At 32.7% G+C, this 22,198-nt stretch overlaps 1 protein-coding gene across 1 annotated transcript in view; it reads right to left on the bottom strand.

Annotated features, from left to right (window-relative positions):
- Positions 1-17,456, bottom strand: part of LOC124357128 (ATP-binding cassette sub-family B member 10, mitochondrial-like) — a 42,887-nt gene extending 25,431 nt beyond the window's left edge. The window contains exons 1-4 of the mRNA XM_046808605.1: positions 17,320-17,456; positions 11,455-11,883; positions 9,864-10,064; positions 4,686-4,888 (exon numbers count right to left, since the gene is read on the bottom strand). Of these exons, the coding sequence (XP_046664561.1) occupies positions 4,686-4,888; positions 9,864-10,064; positions 11,455-11,836 (786 nt within the window). The 5' untranslated portion in view covers positions 11,837-11,883; positions 17,320-17,456. The remainder of the gene's footprint in view (positions 1-4,685; positions 4,889-9,863; positions 10,065-11,454; positions 11,884-17,319) is intronic.
- Positions 17,457-22,198: the final 4,742 nt, after the last annotated feature.

Below are 22,198 nucleotides of genomic sequence, written 5' to 3' on the forward strand. Positions count from 1 at the left end.
GAATAACATCAACCTCTGCGACCTCAATAGACTGTGTTTGCACTAACATCCAGTCCAAAGACGTTAACGTAGAAGGTAATAAACACAGGAATATCTGATCATACTGGGCAGGTCTGCTACTATAAATTGTGAGAGTAAAAGAACCCCCTTACCTATTAGTGAGTGAAGAAAACATGAGTAATAATAATCTCCTTGAATTAAAACAGTTCCTTGGCCAGCAAGATTGGGCAATAATCTATAACACAAATGATGTAGAGGAATCCTACAACAACCTAAACAGGGACTATGTCACACGCAATAAATATCACGTGTCCGCTAATTCGACAAAAAAACAAAAAGCCCAAGCACATTCTAACAGACCAGACCGCAATGCAAATAAAGAGAGAATTCCTTAAAGCTCAAGAGTTATATAATACTACGGGAAGTGAAAACTATGAAAGAACAAAAAAGCTCAAAAAAGAATATGATCTGAGGCTGAAAACAACTAAGGCGGCAAGATCACATAGATGCAATATCAAAAGCTGATAACAAATCAAAAGCACTATGGCAGATTATAAATTCTGAAAGAAACTCAAAAGAAGAAAAAAAACCCTACCCTCTTCTCTAGACATTAATGGACAAGAAATCAAAAACCCAAGACTGATTGCAGACCACCTTAACACCTTCTTTACAAATGTTGCCAATGAAATGCTTCAATTAAGTGGACAACTTGACGAACGAAAGATATTGCCAGCTGAAAACCTGAACATTCCAACCCTAATACTACATCCCACCAATAGACAGGAACTAGCAAAACTCATTCAATCTCTAAAGCCAAAAAGCTCCGCTGGCTACGACAATATCTCACAAAACTTTTGAAAACATGTAAAGAAGAACTGATTGATCCCCTAATGGATATTATCAACAAATCATTCAATTCAGGAATTTTCCCATCTGCACTAAAAATAGCCAAAGTTTATCCAAAATACAAGCAGGGACCCACTACTCAAACAGCCAACTACGCGCCGATATCATTGATACCCACCTTCTCAAAATTAATTGAAAAAACTTGTGCTGTCCAGACTCATACACCACCTATCAATTAACCAGCTACTGACACCTGAACAACATGGTTTCCTGCCAGGCAAATCAACAATAACAGCACTGATAGGTCTAGTGGAGTTTTTGGCTGAGCAATTGGAAGACGGAAACACATCCACTGCCATCTTGCTTGACTATAGTAAAGCTTTCGACTGCCTTAGCCATGACCATCTCCTATCAAAACTAATTACTCTTGGGATACAAGGACAAGCTCTTAACTGGTTCAGAAGTTATCTCACCGGACGAAGACAGATGGACTGAGGTGAAGTACACAACCAGGGGTTTAACACGCCAAAACAACATCAGGGCTGCAAACCGTCACCCGAGGAGTGCCCCAGGGATCTGTGCTCGGGCCAGTCCTTTTCATTCTGTACACCAATGACTTCCCCCGATACATGGAATAAACTACAGCAGCACAGTAATGTATGCTGATGGACACTGTGCTCCTACTGAGTAAAAAACAACAAGAAGACCTTGAAATAGCTGCTTATACTGCCGTCAACATGGCAGTTCAATACTGTCATGGTAATGACCTTGTCGGTGAATGAGAAAAAGACGAAGCCAGCTAGTTCTAGGAAGGCATAAAGACACAACTGGAAGACTGCCTGAAGTGGAGGAGAGCAGTACTTCAAATATCTCGGGGTGGTAATTGATGACACACTGGCATGGACCCAACACATAGACTTTCTTTGCAAAAAGCTCAGTGCGGGACTATATGTAATACGCAGGATGAAACACATCAGTGACACCGTAAAAAGCTAAAAACTGCCTACTATGCTCTCTATGAGACTCATCTCCGATATGGAATAGTAGTCTGGGGAGGCACCACAAGGGGCAATCTGCAGCGGTACTTGGTCCATCAAAAAAGAGTCATCCGCATTCTTGCAAATTTACAAGCAAGAGAATCCTGCAGGCAGGCTTTCCAGGATTTGAAGATTCTCACCATAGTTACTCTCTATATCCTGGAGACTGTCACACAAATACACCTCAAATTCACTGAGTCTATTACAACTGGAGTAGACTATCACAACTACAACACCCGCCACGCCTTGAATTATTGCCTCCCTGTACATCATCTCGCATCCACAGAGAAGAAGCCGACATATGCAGGGGCAAAGCTCTGGAACGCCCTTCCAGAAGAACTGAAGAAGACAGAACGACAGCAGTTTGGACGGCAACTGAAGCACTGGCTCCGAGAACACCCTTACTACATCCTCAAGGAATACTTTGAAAGAACTGACGACTAACAGATTGTTTTTCTGTCTTGTTTTTGTCTTATTTTCTTATTTATGTATTGACGCATGTACTATTCTCTAAGATTATGTAACAATAAAGAACAACAATATAAATAGTATTTGCAATCATGATTTAGAGCTTGAAAGTGATGTATCATGTTGTGAATGGCTGTTATCTAAGAGATAAGATAAGATGTATTTTACTCTATTTTATGAATATTGATGAGGCTTCAATTAGCAATATTTGTTTTGTTATACTTAGTGAATTGTTTTTCTTTTGTACCAATGAAATTGATAACTGTATAGGTCTAAGGAATCATGAACCATACGCTGAAAATTGTGTGTCATGATCATGGAGACCTTTTTCACAGTTCATGTGTCAGAAGAAGAAGTAAAATATTCATAAAATTCAAATACAATATAGCTTTTGATTCATGCACAAATTTTAAAAAAAGTGTGAGTTTTGGAACCAAACTATTAAAAAAAAGTTGTTAATACATCTGTTCAAAAATTTCTTCAATATTTTGGAAACAATACAGGAAAAATTACAAATCCAAATTGTTAAACTTAAATAGGAACTTAGAAAACCAGTTAAAATGTTTTACAAAAAGGATTCTCTACACAAAATTACTGGATCTCAATCAGCTACAATATTAAAATATGGACACATATTTAAGAATTTGAAACAAGAACATTTTTCCTTGAAAAACAGGTTCCAAAGGTAAAAAAAATCATTGATGATATGGATCAGTATTCGTTTAGAAATAAATGGAACACCCGAAGGAAAGAATCAAAACTTAATTGAAATAACTATGAACGTTCAGACTATATTTCATGTAATTATGACTGCATTTTTGGAAAATACAAATCATGAGTTTATAATTAGACATTGAGCTTCTTGACTAACCTCTTAGTCTATACTGAATCTGAAGAATAATAATTGTCCAAGTAGTGGGTGAAACATGTTTATCAAAGGATGTTGTACAGAGTAAAACAGAGGCTTATTTTGTAAAACAAATAATTTAAAACAGCTTTTAATCATACATAAGATTCCTGGTTTTTTCTTATGGTTTCAAGATGGAGCAGTTCAAAGTTTAGAAAAGGTGTAATCACATGTCCAGTAATAAGAATTGTAAAGTAAACCTGACATGTATTTCAGAATTCCTTGGCTAAATGAATTTTGATCCTATAAGTCATTTGATATCTAGTAAATTTTCAAGATGATGACTGTACAAATTTTTGAGAATTATACAATAATATAATAGCAATATACAACAATAGTATTTGCACATGTTTTGTACAAGTCTGTTAGTACACTCCCATTAGTATGAAATATTAATTAATGACTAATATATGCATTAAAGACTAAAGATAACAAGTTTTTAAATCTCAAAGCAATTCAAAAAGATTTTTACTTTTATATTTTTATATATCTTTCAGATTTTTTATGAAAGTTTCTATTGTATTTTTCCTAAAACATACGCTTCTTGTTAGTTTTTTAATGAAATGAAAAACAACAATGAATTTTCTCTTATGTATATAACGTTACACTTTATATTTTACTTTAATTCTGTTTATAATAAAATTTCTTGTACCGCTTGTGCAACTCGGATAGTCAGACAGTTACCATGGATGGTCGTCATTCTTTCAAGGCTGAATTTTGCTTATTGCCTCAGTGACCACCAGGAGTGGGGTCATAGGTGGCAGTGACTAAACTACATGCGGCACGAACCACAGTTCACTGTGCAGTCAGTGATTAGGCAGGACCTGCATCGCTTTATGACTGTTAAATAGTTGCATAACATTACAATTATTTACAACAGCTGATCAACATGAATATGGTGTAAATTACTATTAGGGCATTGGGTTGACTGGTGTGGTGAACTACTGTATTTTTAGGCATGTATATACAGAAATTTAATAGTTTCTGGATTGAACAGGTCAAGTGATGATTTGAAAAGAACAAATTACTTCAGCTGAACAATTTTTAAGGTAATCTGTTTTTGTTTAATTATGAAAATAACTATGTCCACATTGCAACAAACTAATATTATTTACTTCGATACTTGTACAAATTAACCCATCATTACAGCTATCTGTATTAGAGATGAGGCCACTCAGACTTTTAGACAGTGATCACCTTTATCGCATCAATTAAGTTATTTTATTAATCTGAGAATCTGACTGCAGTATTAAATTTACTATTTTTTAAAATAATAGTTTTATCGTTACTCAGACTAATAATGTGTGATACTTCACTTGAATAAAGACTGTACACGTTTTGTATCTAAGATTTCAGCTGAACGCATAGATGTATTGCTGTATCCATTAGTTCTAATAGTTTGGTCAATACTAAGAGACCAGACTCACCATCATTGACACCCCCGCGCAGACCATGATCGTGGAGCGCAGACCGTCGGAGATGTTCATAGTCACACATTGACTGACCACTGAGGTATCAGTCGACAGCCGGTTGATCAACTCCCCAGTGCGATTTTGATCAAAATATGCCACTTCTTGCTTCATTACCGATCCAAACACTCTCTCTCTTAAGGCCCTTGTTATTCTTTGTCCTGTCAAAACATCAATTATTAATTACTGAACCTGGGACCAATTTTACTTACTTAAAGCCAGAGACTACTATGTTTAGCTCCATCCAAAACCTTTTGTAGGCACAAGTAATTTTATCTACTGTTTAAAGAGTAACCACTTACTTTGTCATAGTTTACAAATGTTCAGAAAAACTCTTGAATGTAGAAGTGCGGACAACACTACAGGTATTTTACCATCACAGGCTTATTTCAAACATGCCATACAATCTTGAAACCTCTGTACACTGTATTTTTCTTTATTCAGAAGACAAATAAAGTCTAACAAATAAGTGAAAAGGAAGATTTTAAGTAATTATTCTCACCTAAATATAGCAGATATAAAATTATTTCCTACCTGTAGTGAAACAATTTGGATTTTTACCTCACAAGAACAATGTTAAACTTCAGACACTTTTGACTTTTATCCCACGTTGTAGAATTATGGCAGATGTCTCATTTTAAAGATATCCCACTAATATTATAAATGCGAAAGTTTGAATGTTTAGATGTTTGGAGGTTTGTCCTCGAATCACGCTGAAACTGCTATATGGATTGTGATGAAATTTGGAACAGGTTACGGATTGTGCTGAAATTTGGAACAGTTATAGCTTTTGGTCTGAATTAACATTTAGAGTGCTTTTTACCACCCATAACACATTCATTTCACCAAATAAAGTCGAATTCAAATTGAAAAATTAGTTTGTATACATTCGAATGTTATGATAAGAACGAAACGTATTTTTACAGCTGTTGACAGCTATAGTTCGACAAACTTTCTGAAACATCTGTTTACATGTGAATTTTATTGTATAATGCAGATAGTAAATAAAACATTAATATATAAATTTTATTCCAGATTGCGCCAGTGACGAATTAAAATCATCTAATGCATTAAATACTGTTATAAAACTAACCTTGATGAACAAAGTTATGAATGTTTTCACAAAAGTTACTTTAAACTGGTGGGCTTCCTTGACATTAAGATATTACATTTTAACAATGGCTTACGAAAAAACAGAGAAATGAATACTAACATACCATTAACAATTCATTCTTTCCCTGGCTACAGTCCAAAAACAACTGTAACGCTTAACTTTAATAACGATTATTTTGGGATGTTGCATAACCTTAATAAGGATTTCCCCCTTATACCGGAAGTACATAAGAAGTAGGTAGAACTTCCCCATAGGTCGTAATAGGCTTTTCAGTCCTAGCAAACTCAACTATGTCAACACAATTTTGACCAAAGATTTCTGAGATCTAGATAATTGAACGTATATAAAATTTGATCGAGGCAATATGGCAAGCTAAACTGTGACATAGTAGGTAAGTGAATTTAAATGGTCTTAAGTAGGCACTATTTAACCGAAGTAGGCATCTCGGTCCTACGTAAGTATATACAGTATATATATTTCTTCTTCGTCAGAACAACAAGGTAAACTCTACTATAGTACTGGAAATATCTTAGACCTGAAATATATGACAAGGACTGGAAATATACGCTTTGTGACCGAAGTAAGTTTCCGAGACCTGTGTGATCTGAGATTTGTGTTTTCTTGATCGGGATGACAAGGCAGATTCAGCTGTGACGTTATGTACATAATTAATTAGAACCAGAAATGCTCCTACACGTGCCAAACATGATATAATAATTAAGTTAAACTCTGATACTATTTACCACGAACTTAAATAATATCTAACTGATGTATGCCTACTTACGTTTTAAAATTTGTATGGGACTCCCATCATATTACATCATAATTGCTTTTACTAAGTAATATAAGGACTTTGGTTTTAAGATTACGTGCGAAGCCGCGGGTAACAGCTAGTGATTAATAAAATACCCAAATGCTTCTTAGTCTTTTTTGTAAAGTGTATATTTTTGAATGTATAAATGATGAAGGGATTTTATTTGTGAATGTGTATATATATGTTTATATATATATATATATATATATATATATATATATATATATATATATATATATATATATATAAATTTTTAAAAACTGTTTAATTTACACAATTGAAGATTTTTTATTGAGGATATATATATATATATACGTTTTTAAGAAGTAAAGTATAACAAAAGTTAAAACAACATGTGTAATACTAAAATAGTAGACATTTATAGCAATAACAAAATTAAAAATGTTTCTCCTAGGTGTTACCAACCCTTTACTTCATGTGTCCACGTCCAAGAAGCCAAAATTTGTGGTTGTGTGGAAAGAAGGGGTCTAATATCATTTACTGGACTACGTATACACACTTAAAGCAACAGTTCCAAGTGTAGTTTTACAGAACAAGCACAAAATTATGATCATAATTGTTTCAAACTGTAGGATATTAATATAACTCCTCTAATTTAATATTTTATATTGCAATACAAAATATATTATTTCTCTTTTTAGCCTCAAAACTTGAAACACTATCTGTAGATAACACTATATCAGAAGTAGGTCATACAAAATAAACACATATTGAAACATATTGCAAAATTGTTTTGTAATATAGTATTAACAATATGTCAACATATTTAAATATTAATTACTTAACTAACACCTTGTTTTTTTAAATAAACAACCTTTTTAGTTTTTGTAAATGTAACTGCTCATTTGAAAGCAAGACACTGTGCAATGTTATTGAATTTATTCTTGTAGTTATCTACAGTGTTCTTTCAACTCTGATTGCCAGGTTCTTTATCATCTTAGTATTTCTGGCAGAGTGATAAAAACCATTAAATAGATAGTTACTTGTGTATCAAGAACTGAGGCAAATTGCAGTAGTATTACAAACTGAAATTTTTGCAGTTAATTGTTAAATTTCTTGTTGTTCTTTCCCAAAAGTCTAACTATATTGCTATTATTAGTACTAGTATCAACACAGTTTGGCTACTAAAAATCAACTATTGTCAAGGAGGAGAAGAATATTGATGAGATATTTATTTTTATTTTTAATGTTTCTTTTAGATTACAATGTTGATTCTATTGTTTAATTTATATATGTATTCCCCAAGCTGCATTTAAAAAGCCAAGCTCAAGTTTTAAACAGATATTGCCTTTATATTTAAATGAATACGCTATTTAGGTTACATGTCAACAACTTAAACATTCCATTAATTTAACTCTAAGTATTTCTTGCAAGAAATGCTGTGTTTAACCCTAAACCACAACTGAGGTGCCTGTATCAAAAACCTCAAAATCCAATTTTCATGAACATTAAGTAATCTCTTATAGTTTGAAACATGCTGATTTAAAACATAAAATGATTTTGTCCCTAAAAATGCTAAATTCTATTGTAAAATTTGTTAAAAATGAAGCTGTTGAAAATCTGCTAAATCCGACCAGCGTTAACGCTATGTATGGTGTCACACTCGACCTCAACCAAGTCAGCCAATGAGAGTGCTGGCTGACAGGTGACTTCCGATAAGGCTCTGCTCTTTAAATCACTTTCATCTTCATTTGGTTAGCAAACACGTAACATATTTTACTTTAAAAACTGCCAAAGGAATAGAAGTATGAAAAAGCCAGAATATCATAGTGAAATTCAGTTTTCCCCTCTTCTTAGGTCTTAAAATCGAATGTAATTGTTACAAATTAACGATAATTTATATACGAAAAAAAGGTTTGTAAAAATACATTGTCCAAACTTATTTATACTACTTCTTATCTGTATGTTTTTATTTAAGGTTTACCACATAGTGCTTAAAACCTCTTTCAGGCATCAGGTAAATATAAGTTTCAAACAATGCTAAATTCAGAAGTTGGTTTCAAAATCTGCTAGAACCAAATTTCTGTCACTTTTATTAGTACCTCAAAAAATTATTGTGAACTTAATTTCATGTTTTGTTGATATAATAAGGCAAAATTTTAATTTTAGTTTACCAAGAGAATCATTTTTATCTGGACAAACCTTTGTTTATTGTAGATTCAACAAAAAAAGTGAGCAAGGGATTCGATACTAAACCTCTCAACAGATATGTGTTGTATTTGTAATGTATCTCATCAACAACTGAGGAGTGTTGTGAACATGATGCCACTTGGAAATTGTTATTTAGGGAAATTGCCGACAAACATAGTTGTTACAGTTTGTACAACAGCTGTAACAACTATGTTTGTTGGTCATTGTCATGTCTGTTGGCATTGGATAGTGGGTAAATCGATTAGTATATCAAGTTCTATATTTTTGTCAATATTCAAGCTATCTTTGATATTAATAGGGCAAAAATAATGACAGAATAAATTTTTCAGCTTTGTCACTGTTAATTTTTTATTGTCAGTAAATTTTTTTTAGATTCTTTTTGCAAATAAATTGTATTATTTGTGATATTATTTTGTGAAATTGTGTATGAAAAGTGTGGGAAGTACTCAAATTTAGTATTAGCCTAGCGAAGCAAAAGAATATTGATTTATTTGCGAAGTAAAAAAGGAAGGTCAGTTGTACAATGTATTTTAGCACCTTCTATTTATTTAACGTGTAGAAAAATTGCATTATTTAAGAACATTTGTAATGGATATGAACTATTTAGATCGATCTAGTGATATAAGAAGAGAATATGAAAAATATAATTCTTCTATTATTATATACTACTAGAATGGTAAAATTCTTTAGAAAAATGCTCCATTCCGAGTTCTATTAATAAAAAATAAAATTAAAATTAAACTCAACAAACATTACATTTTGGTATGTTGGCATTTTTAATAATCATTGTACCAATTCTGTAGGCATGGTATTACCATTAAAATCCTCCATATTTGTTATAATGGTAAGAGATAAAACTAAATGGAAGATTTTTTTCATGTATTTTCCCAAAGCCCAAAATTCTTCGTTTTTCTTAATATACAGTATTTTAATGTCATATTGTACAAAGTAAAGTAAATTAATTCAATGCATTTTTACCATGCTTTGCTCAAAAGTTGTCAAAATTCTCAAATTAAAAAAAGTTGTAATACCTTACCAGACAGATTCATGAGGTAAACCCTGCCAAAGTTGCACAGCCCTCCGAGTATGAACACACCCAACAGGGTGGCACAAAGAGCGTTAAGGTTGCTTTTCATCTGTTTGGAATCTTCTGTATAGATAATATCGATTACTTTGCCCAAAGCAAAGGGAATAGCCATGGTCACAGTACTGGACACAAGGAGCAGCACTATGGCACCTAGAAGGAAATATTAATAGATTAATACAGTAAATGACCAATAACTCTTTGACCCACAAGTAATAATTTTAAAATAGTAAATTAAATTACTAATCAAAAGTACTTTTTAGGAGTGTCTCCACTCATTCATTTAAAAAAATGAGAATTAGTTTTTACAATATTTATATAATTTATTTCTTTTTGAATTATGTCTTTTACTGATCTAGTTGCATATATAATGAATTAAAACAGAATATTGTTAAATTTTTTTTAATGGATTTTTACTATACAAGTAACTATATTTACTATATTATTAATAGTAAAGAATAATACCTTTAATTACAGGACATTTGACATTAAATGTTTTACCTTAAGTAAAACTTTCTTGAAGTGCACATAAGGTCTGTTTATTTGAATACAGAAAAATCAGAGCGATCACTTTTGATTATATTCGCCTGAAGTTAATTTTAAAAATAATTTTAAATCATAAAATTAAATAATCTGGTTTTAACTGTCTTTAATAAATAGATTTAATAAAATAAATAAACTTTAGGACTAATATTTGTAACTAAGGAAATATTTGCCAGGCGTAAAATATGCAAGTAATTAAAGTAAGTTTTCTCTTAAGATAACCCTAACATATGCTGATAAGAAAAAGTCAAGAGCAATAATTAATTTTTAAAATATTACACAACATATATTTGAGTATTTAGTTTTTAATGCTGGCAAACAATGAGTGCTCTACGCATCACAACTGATATTTGAGACTTGAAAAAATAATTTTGCAGTTAAAGTGAATATTAATTAGGCTTAAACAAAAGTAAATATTAAAATATGAAACATGGATTTCTCTATTAGTACATGATACACTCACAATTGTGTTCATTGAGTTAGATTTCATAGCAGTGTTTAAATAATAACAGTTCCAGAGAGGTAGGGAGGGTAGTACAAAGCAAGGCTGTGCTGAAATAAAATCTTGTTACCAACTTTTAAAATTTACTTTTCACTATACTATTTTTTAACATTATTTTGTATGTGTGTGATAATATGTCACATGTTAACTCATGTGACTGTGCTCAACTTGATTACAAATTGGCTTATTCTGCTAGTTTCTTCGTTGCCTTCATGGTTACTTATAAGAACAATGTTAAATTATTTGTTACGCTCAGCCAAATCCTATAGAACTCAAGTGTTGCCTATATATGAATGAAGCACTCAAAATTTCAAGTCTATGGGTCAGTTAATTTTCGAGATATTATGTGGACAGACAGGCAGAAATTAAACTTTTCCAGCCCCAAAAGTAATAGGCTTTGTGAACCCTTAATCAATTACAATATTAACCTATATAATTTTCTTTAATGTGTTAGATATTAAATTAAGTAAACTAATCTAAATTGAATATTAGACTTACCTGCCAGTTTCCATCTCTCGGGTTTTGCAAGACCGAGAAGTCTTTTGAACTCTTGTTTACTTATTTTTGATGCTTCTAATTTTTCACTTTTGTTTCCAGAGCTTTTCAACGGCGCACTGTTAGCATTAGTTGATTTTGGTCTTCTAATACATTGCAGCACATGTCGCACATAACCGGAAAATACCCTTGAAAATGGTAAATGCTTGCTTGACTGTACAGACACTGATTTGGAAAAGTTTTGAACACACTGTTTGCACAATAGTACGGAATATATTTTTGAGTTATCAAGTATAACTCTCTCTCCTTTACCTGCAGACCATAATACTTTCATGGGGTATTTGTTAGTTCTACAGACAAACCAAAGTCTATTTACCAAAATCATTGTGATCTAATAAGTTGAAAAACAAGTGCAGGAATAGTTCATGCAGGCTGAAACAAAACAAAAGTCTATCAAAATTTTAAACAAAACAAAATCTTAACATGAACTAAGCAATAAATAAAAGCTAAACAATAGCAGCACAGTTAAACGTAATAAAGCATAAAGCTACATAAATATAGCAGTTTTTCTGTTATCCAAATCTCAGTATTTTTGAAAGTAGTTTGTTCTTTTCTGTTGAACCTTCCATTAAAGTTAACCATTTTTCTAAGGACATTTCAATACTTATAGTTATTATTATGAAATAAATAAATTATTTTATTATTTTAACGTCATGATCTTTGACAAATGTTATTGCTTTTATATATAATATTATTTCAAGTTTTACTTAATACATTCTTCCACTTATGTTTATTTAAACCCTTCTAGGATGAAGGGCTATTTATAGCCTGTAAAGTACATTGTCCAAGAAGACAATACAACCTATATGTAGCCTGCTTTTGTTGTAATGTTTATGAACCAAGAAACATTGTAATCGTGAAGCATGTGAGAATTTCTAATGAAGTTCATCAATGGTAGAACATTTGTTTTGGTGAATGTCTTTATCTAGGTACTCTTCATCTCTGACAACAAACTGCTCAGATAATATTTTACAACTCATTACACTATACAATTTAACAAGCTACCAGTGAATTTATGAAGGACAAACTTTTTGTGTTTAAAATCCAAAAAGAGAGCTACTTCATAATTGGACTGTACATTGATATTGTGACAATAAAAGGAATATAACACAAAATTATTGACAACAGCAAAGAATTGAAACACAATTAATGGATGTGTAGTCGGACACGGGCCAAGAATGGATAACCTACGATCATACATCAGCGTGCAATGACTAATTTAGTTTCAATTTTAAAAATGATCTTTTGTATATAAGCTAGAACCATTTTCACTCTGTCTACTTCTCATAAAGAAGGCAGATCTCTCAGGTGGTTCAGGACGTGCTTATTTGGAAGAAAGAAAGCAGATTGTTAAAATCAATCTAACATATCAGGAATCAATGAAAACTGCAACATCTGCTCCATTGAGCGTAACAAAAGGAGTCCCACAGGGATTCATCCTGGGACCTGTTCTATCCAGTCTCTCCACGTCAGTTCTTCTAATATTTTAACGCTGATGACAGAACTCTACTTATCACCAGAAATACAGCTTAAAACCTGAAAATTGCAATCTTCATTTCAGTTAACATAGCACAGGGATACTGTGTAAGACACAATCTTATTTTACATGAAAAAAAGTGAAGCAAATGACCTTAGGACACATAATAATATAGTACCAGGACTATTTCACCTCACATTGGCTGAAACAAAGTAACACCTTGGTATGACCATAGGTAACTGCCTATCAAGGAATTCTGATATTGACTCTCTCTACCACAAATTATGTACTGAAAGTTTTGTTTTAAAAAAGATCAAGGCCACTAGTATTGCTAAAACTATCCTAACAGCCTACCACTCTCTTTTCGAAAGCCATTTACGCTAATGCTGTGGGGTGGTTCATCAAGCAATAATTTCCAAAGAGTCCTCATTTTGCAGATGCCAGACTTAAAAACAATGGCAGGACTACAACCTCGAGATAGTTATCGACAAACTTACAAAAGTATCAAAATCTTGACAATATCAGCAGTATCTAGAAAGCATTCTGTATGCTTCAGAAGAAAAATTAAACAGAATTGGTGACTTCTGTATCAGCCAGACAAGAAATACAAATGACTTACCAGTGCACAGAATGGAATTCTTCACAAAGAAACCCTCATATGCTGAATCGAGACTACAGTTTTCAATTTACTACTGGGACTTGAACTCAAGAGAGAGGACTCCTGAGAAATTGGCTTCTTGCAGATCCAATCTACAGCTTGGATGAATCCAAAAGACACACCCAGTGCTTACATATGAGAGAGTCCTTATAATGCACTGTAGAGAGAATCCTATGAATACAACTCGAAGACTTATAACAATTTAAATTTTTTATGTCTTATTTCACTTAACTGACCAAGCATTGTATTAACATGTATACACTACTGCATTTCTCAATGACATTTTTAATAAATAATATTGACTATTGACTATTATTCCGAAATAATGCTAGTCTCAGTAGACTATATTGTAGACAGGATATTACTGATACTCACTTACTGAGAGGAGGATAACAGAAAGAACTACCAGCTTAAACAAGAGACTAATTTAGTTTCTATAACAATTAAACAAGAAAAATGCATGCAGATAAGAGGTCTGTATTACAGGGTGTCAAATGACCTTAATAGTATTAAATTCCAGTGTGTAGCCAACTGGTATTCACAAAGAAATAAAAACAAACATAAAAAAAACAAAATTACTCAAATTACAACTCTTGTTCATTTTGCTAATTAGCATCTAGGCAATCTTCTATTGCACAGCAACTTAAGAGCAGCTGTACTGAAACGAACTTGAGTTCTACCCTATAAAAACAACATTAAAATTCCTGATAATTTTTCATCTTGTTTATGACATTATGCAAGGTGTATTATAAAGTTACAATTCTGAGATTTTTGTAAAATTTGTGTAGTTTTTATGTAGTTGAGTTTTCTAATCAAAGTTTTTTAGATTTCCTTATCCACAATACCAGGAATACTAAAGAGATTTGGGTGAAAATGGATCATAACTTTAAAACACATTTTTATGTTTGATATTTGAGTGTTAACACTAGTAGTTAAAATCAATGAAATTCATTCCATTCAAAATGCTGTAATTTTAGTGAAGAGCATTTCAACTTATTTTATATTTCACTTGTATGGGATATTAATTTGGCTCATCAATAACGGAATCGGTCCCTGAATTAATTATTATATTAACACAGAAATAATATGTATAGACAGCACAAACCATGCATAAGACAGCAAGAAACACGGTCTAAATATAAATAGATAGAAATATTTCCCAACTGTAGGCTGATATATATATATCACCAATGATCAAGTGTTAGTTCCTATATAGCAGATAAACTTTTAACTACGTTGTGTGCAATGTTTGTGTGTGTGTGAAATCACATCCTCTCTCAAGACGATTTCAACCAATACTTTATACTATACAATAAGATTTCAGGATCAAAATAGCAGACAAAATCACAAAATATTTTGAATAAGTACTGTCTGACACAGTGTGTTTTAACATGTTCACGACGACGTGTACCCCATTGGGGTGAATTAATTCTTTAGGTACTCCTTGGGGTGTACGGAGAAATATTTAAAACATATTTAAATAATTATTTTTGTTAAGCCTATATCCTTTCTTGTTACACTTAGACGTTTAACATAAAAAACTATTTCAGTTTTTTGCCATTACCATTAAAAAGTTCGACAGCATGTAAAAAAGTACAGAAATTAGCCGTAATTGTGAATGTGTTTTAAGATAATAAATTTCAGATATTATTTAAAAATTTATATTATAACATAAAAAATTATCTTTGTAACAAAAATATCAAGCAAATTTCATGGTACCAATGAAAAAGTAATGGATCTCACTAAAGCAATATAGGAGTACATTCTTGAAATTTTGACAGCCTTAAGTAACTGCAAAACGCTCTCATTCCTACATAAAATTTTCATAATTTTTCTCTAAGTTCATAAGAAAAGTAGTGTTGTGGTATAATACCATAATACAAACATTCTTGAATAGAAAGGAGAGAAACAGAAACTTGTCACAACAAATCATTATTTGATATTACAGAAAACAATGAAATGGTACATGTTCACAAAGAAATTCATGGTGGGTCTGCAGAATAACAAAAATATATAGGCTATTCTAACCAGAAAAAGAATTAAGTGATTCAGTAAATTACAAATAAAATTAGATCATGAAAAATGCTGATTAATCATCAGATCAATGTGTGTGATGTATCAACACATTGTATTATGTGAAATTTACTACATCAGAACTTTGATTAAGACTGTAAAATACTACAAATTAGTTTTGTGCATTTGGTAAATGGGTACTCATTTACAAGACACACAATTTTCGTGTTTTGCAAATGGAAAGTGCTTGTGACTAGGATAACAATATGATGAAAGTGAGGAAAGACATTTCTGTCTAAAAGGTGGCAAGCTGTCAGGTACGATGCTAAGCATTTGGGTAGGGCAGTTAGCCTTCAGTTAGACGAGACAATCAGGTAGTTAGGTTAAGAAGCTTTTTAAACGAAATAACATTTTTGGTATTATCCAGAGGACATTATTTTTGGAACAGATTTTCTTACCAGGGACCTAAAATAAATTTGGTAAATATTAGAAAGAACAGACTTAGTTTGACTTACTGATAAAATAACATTCAACAACACAAGTTCTTGTCTCCCAAAAAGAAGCAATGTTGGCTAGAAGTAGGCCAATTTGTCCCTATTTACTTTTTGTAATGACACAGTATAAGTAGGCTTAGTTTAGGTTATCATAAATATGTTACTAAACCAGTAGTACCTTTGTTAAAGATAACTTTAACAAGTGCTCACATCATCTGAGCTTGAATTTGAGTACTATCTCAAGGGTTGTTTTTCTTTTGTTGCACCAGATGTGCAGAATGCCTCTGGCCATCAAAACATGCTTCGGTTGCGCCTGCCACCCAGCACTTCTGGTGAAAAAAGAAAAACATCCCTCAAAATAGTACCTAAATTCTGGCTCGTAAATTTTGACTTTAACTTTTTATATTTATACGTACATAATATTTAACCTAATAACGAATAGTAGATAAGGCAGAGTCGATCATCTTAATGACATCATTTTCACAGTAGGTTAGATAAAGTCTGTTCTTTCTAATAATGTAGTTTATTAGGTCCCCGGTAAGAAACACTGTTAAATAAATAGTGGCCTCCAGGTAATACCAAAGTAGGCTACACACATTTTTTACTGATTCTCATATTTATGGTTCACATCTCAGTAATTGTTATCTAATGCAAGAAGATTACTAATCTCCTATGTTCAGAGTTACTTCCCATGCAGGAATTTGTATTGTTATCCTAGTCTCTCTCACTTATTTTCTGTAATGCTGCTATCCTTAATAAACATTTTTCACATACTTTCTACCTAAAATTCAACAAATTATATGAAGTGGAACTTCAAAACATTTACAAGAAATATTTAATAGCACAGCAACTATCATTTGCCATAGTCTTGTGTTAACATAACTATTACCATTTACTTAGGTTTTGAAAAAGGCGCCATTAAAGTTTTATCAGCAGTAGGCATATTATGTAATTTAGATCAGCCTACTAAAAATAATTAGGTTAGTTATGTTAGTTAGGTGAACGGAATGCCAATTTTAATAACTTATTATTTTACAATTTATGACAGATGTGTTACTTATCGATCCATTACCATTCTAATCTAAGAATTGAAGCTTTTTAAGAAATAAATGTGAATTCTGTAAGCAGGTTAGACTAGGTATTTGGCAAAAACCCAATATACATACAATGTAAGTTATTTGGAAGACATCTGTGGTGGACGCAGAATTTATTAAACTCCTTCAGAAGATGGAAAACGTAATCTAAATTCAATAAAATTTAGTTACAGTCAGGGGCACTGCAGAATGCAGATTGAATAGCATAATATGGCCAACTTAGATGACTTAAACAGCTGTTTTGTTCTCATTGAGCACTTTTGACGTTAATCGTTAGTCGGTATTTTGAGAGCCTAGAAGACATCTCAGGAGCAAAAGTAGGAGCTGAATGATTTCACTTGTTTTTTTTTTTATTTTATTTTTTTATCTCTTTTTTTTAAGCCTCAGCTTTTAAGCTATGCTGGCTTCGATGTACACTGATTTATTACACTGGTATTTACTTTTGCAAAGTACTCTAATTTATTATTACACTGGTATTTTGCAAAGTACTCTATCATTCATGTCTTTGCCTGATTGGACCTCCCCGGGATTCGAACCCGTGATCTCTCAGTTAGAGAGCCGAGACTATAACCATTAGTCTACGGAGGAGGACATTTCACTTGTTCATAATTATATATTTTTTGTATTTGCTCTTCTTCCGATACAGCTTACAAAGTGAAAAAAGTAAACATATACAGAATGACACAATAATTCTAAGAATACAAACATATGGCATATGAGTAATAGAAAATCAGATGACAGTGTTTCACTCTTAAAAATCCATTTTTAACAGAGGTCTCCTAATTCTGTTGAGACGTCTTGAAATGAAAATAAGAGATGAATTTGGATGAGTAATGTTTGGTGACTCGTTTGATAGACGTACATAATGCGCGGTCTGTTATGAATCACTTGTCACTGGCTGGTTTAAATTCTGGCGTAGCAGTGGTCATTTGTTTCAGTAGCCTGAGTTTCAATTACTTGTTAAAATGTCTCCAAACAGTGGCAGAGTGGCATATGTTACTTGATGAGAAAATGACAAATGTTATTTTTATTTATTTTATTACATTCCAACGGACATAACAACACCAAATAACAGTTGCCGTTGGGTCAAATACAGACCAGAAAAACGTGGCAAATAGTTTACAGAGGTCCTTGGGATCGGATACGGTCTCGTTATCCAACGATAGGCTTAAAGGACCGGGCGAAGTCCCTTGAAAGGTATTAAAAGAGACGCCAAATTGCATTCGTGGTCTATAATAGAGTAGTTTGAATGTGCGCGAAACGTATTTGGGAGTAACACTGTCTAGTGAGTGTTTTAAACTGTTCTTTAAGTAGAGAAAACTCTAAGTAGATATCACGATCCAGGTTCTGTGTGTACGCTTTATGGAGGCATATCTTACGAATAACTAGGTTCTTTAGGGCATTTGAAATCCGGTGACGAAATGTCTTACATTCACTACGTTTATTTGGAGTATGAAGCAGTACATAATATGTCCTAATCTGTTTACAGAATTCCTGAAACATCTTATCGATATCACTAGTTCAATGCTTCAAACGGTCCACCCGCTCAGCGTATTGTAGACTTTTTACAATCGACAGCTTTCAAAGTCAAGTGCCCTAAAAACAGTTAGATTGTTGATACTCAACGTGATGAATACATTGGTTGTCATTGCTGGATTTGTCATTTTAATGCATGTCTAAAAATGTTCAGATACATTCCTCTGAAGGCAGGCCAAATAAAACACGATTGGAAGTTATCACCTTATCAAGAGGTACAACAACGTCCCTGCCACTCGTTTTTGCACTTGATGCTTCAGATTTATCGTAACGGTAAATTATGTGGTTAGGAAAACTAAGTTCAGAACCAATAACATCCTGCGAAATGTTTGTTTTAGTAAATAATATAACGTCACTAAAACAGGTAGCCGTAATAAACAAGATTTGTCAACTTATTCCCAAACCGTTCACATTCTGGCAATATATCTGTGCCAGCTGCGTAAAGAGTGTTAAGTCAAAAAACATAGTTTTGAGATATTCACGTTTGAAGTTTTCAGTAAATCTGAAACCTACACTTTTTTAATAGTATGTGGACATTTTACTCCTGCAGACCTCCTATTTTCATTAAAATATTAGTTTGTGTATTACCTTAAAAGATACTATACTTTCAAAATAACGTAACAATAATTTTCTTTTATTAGAAAAAAATGTACAACTTTTTTTGACTTGGACTTAACACGGTTTACACTAATTGCATGGAAACCTTAACTTATTTTATACTAGAAGAAAGCTGCGATTTGAAAACAGTAAACTTTTATTACACTGTCTTTAAACTATTTAAATTGTTTGTAGGGTTAAAAAAAACAAACTTTAAGTAGTATATTGTTTAATTAAGTCAAAGGCTAGATTAAATATTTATACAAACACAAAAGTTTTACTCTGGCAAACATATTGGTAAATTGACAAAATTTAATTTTTTGTGTTTCGGAATAGCTGTAAAAAAGTTAACAATTCTCTAAATCTTACAGAGCAGTAAATTATTAATATTCAAACAATTAATTATTTTTTGAAAATGTCTATTAACCCTTTCCTTTCCTTTGGCGAATTGTTTTTATATTTATTTCTTTCGTTTTATTACATGTTTTCTTCTTTTTTGGATTTTGTGCGTTCCTCCTTTTTAAACAACTAATGGTACTGCCCTCTTCAGTTTCTTCATTTGGAATGTCATCTGGGATAGGTATCCTTTGCTTCCTGTGAAGTCTTCAGGTCTTTATAAAATTGGTGAAACACAGGTGAAATAAAAGGTAATAGGTCAAGGAGGTATTTCTTTTTGTTTTCAGGGATAGGGTTTTGGCCCTTGTAAACGTAGACTAGGGGTCATTGCAAAAGTGGTTTCATTACATCTCCTTTTAAAAACTTATACATTGAAATGATTGATTGGGGTCCAAGGAAGTTTTGTAGAAAATGATTCCAGGTTCCACTTTTTAGGTACTTCAACCACTGCTCATTCCTCCAATTGAAAACTGTTTCCTACAACATCTTGCTTGCGCTGCTGGAGATCACTTTTGAAAAGCCTTAGCAAAGTCAAAAAAGTCTTCAAGTTCTTCATTACAATAAAAAGGATGCTTTGATCCGGTACTTCGTATAAGCTGGCTCCAATCGTGGGGGTGGTTAATGTTTCTGTGAAAGGTTGTTTTTTACGTTTTTTCAATTAGAGCGTGAGATGTATCACACTCCTTGTGCGTATGCCCAGGTATCAAACATTATATGGTTGATTTCATTTAGTCCTGGCGAATTTCTGTAGGGTCACCATACACATAGCAGCTATGTGTGTGTATTTTTGTTCTGGCTCCCACATGTATCTGTGTACATTGTCAAACATGTCGCATCAGGTTTTGTAGCTTCCGAAATGAAAGAATAGATATAATGAAACCCACTTCATTGGCATCTCTACCAGCTATACCTTCATGCCAAAGGTAGCAGTAAGTTAAGCCTTCAGTGCAGTCGTAGACTGTTAGGTTGAAAGTCCAAAGTTGGCGTTTATAGAAAGCCACAGAATTGTGAACTAGAGGAGTTGGCAGGCAATTGCTGCAAATCAAATGTCACTGTTTAGTGGTATGGTCAACTTTTGATTTTTCTTTATCTAACTTTTAGATTCATATGCAAACTCTGCATCTTCAAGATGACAATTTTTTTCTTTAAATACGCCCCTTTTTCATCTTCCGAAGAAAAATCTGTGCTTTTACCTGCACCACACATTTCCAAAATCCGCTTAGATCTTGATGACATGATGGTAAAACTAACTTGTACACTACAACTTCACATTAACCAACAAACTATCAGGTTATGATGATTATTATTTGCTTGTTTTCCAGAGTATGGTCAATACAACTACTGAAAACTAAAGTAGTCAAATCAGGCTTTAAAACAGTGTAAAGTGTGTTAACTTAATAAATAAATTAGTGAATAGTGCGTTAAGTCACAAATTGCTTGGACTTAACACACTAAACACAAATAGACCTTAAGCAGTATAGTTTGAGTAAAATGTGACCATGGACTAAACACACTTTACACAATCAATATTGTTCACTTTTTACTTTTATACCATTGGCGCACAAGTGAATAACCTGTTTATTATGTGAAATTGGACTTATCACCCTATACACAAACGTAGATATCATTTTTTCTGCATGCGGGTGTAGCAATAACTCATTTTTTACCAATTTTGGACTTAACACCCCTTTACGCAGCTGGCACAGATATATAAAGATCGTAATATTTGTTAGAAAACCATTAGATTTTTTTTAATTTTTGTCACTCCGTTGACATATTTGATGGAGAGATCTTTCTTTGGAATGTTCCTTTTTTCAATTCGTCCATGAGTTCATTAAGATACTTCCGCTTCTGAGGAGCTTTATCACAACTTATAGTTATTTTAAAGAATTGAAAGTTATCATTAGATGGGTTTTTAGAACCGTATAGTCGTTAAATTTTAAAATAAGCTTGACTGGAGGTGGAGCGTTTCTTGCCATTTCCCAATGCAAAAAATATGTCAAAAAGTTTTACAGCGCGAGGCCAGCTGAAACCAAAATAGCTCATATTATTACCTTATCATGGGGTTTCTTCACGTCTTTGCTAACACCAGAGCTCTCCGGAACGCTATAAACCATCAAGTCCCTGCTCCACGTGAGCAATCTATCAACTCTCTGGTAAAATCCTCAGGACTAAATGGTAAATCCAATTGTAGGATGAGAAAGCTGCCTCACACACTTCTCAACCAACGATATCTGCTTCCCACTTCATCCGTACGAGAATCAAAATTAAATATTTGCTTTGATAACTGATTAAAATGCAACTTTACAGCATCTGACTTTCTTTCTCATATAATCTTTAGTTGGTAGAACTGTCATCTTCTCCAGCAACTCCATTATATATTTACCATATGAGATGAATTCTGAGTCTGTATCACGCAATC

The sequence above is a fragment of the Homalodisca vitripennis genome, chromosome 3 (assembly GCF_021130785.1).
Source record: "Homalodisca vitripennis isolate AUS2020 chromosome 3, UT_GWSS_2.1, whole genome shotgun sequence".
Taxonomy (NCBI): Eukaryota; Metazoa; Arthropoda; class Insecta; order Hemiptera; family Cicadellidae; genus Homalodisca; species Homalodisca vitripennis.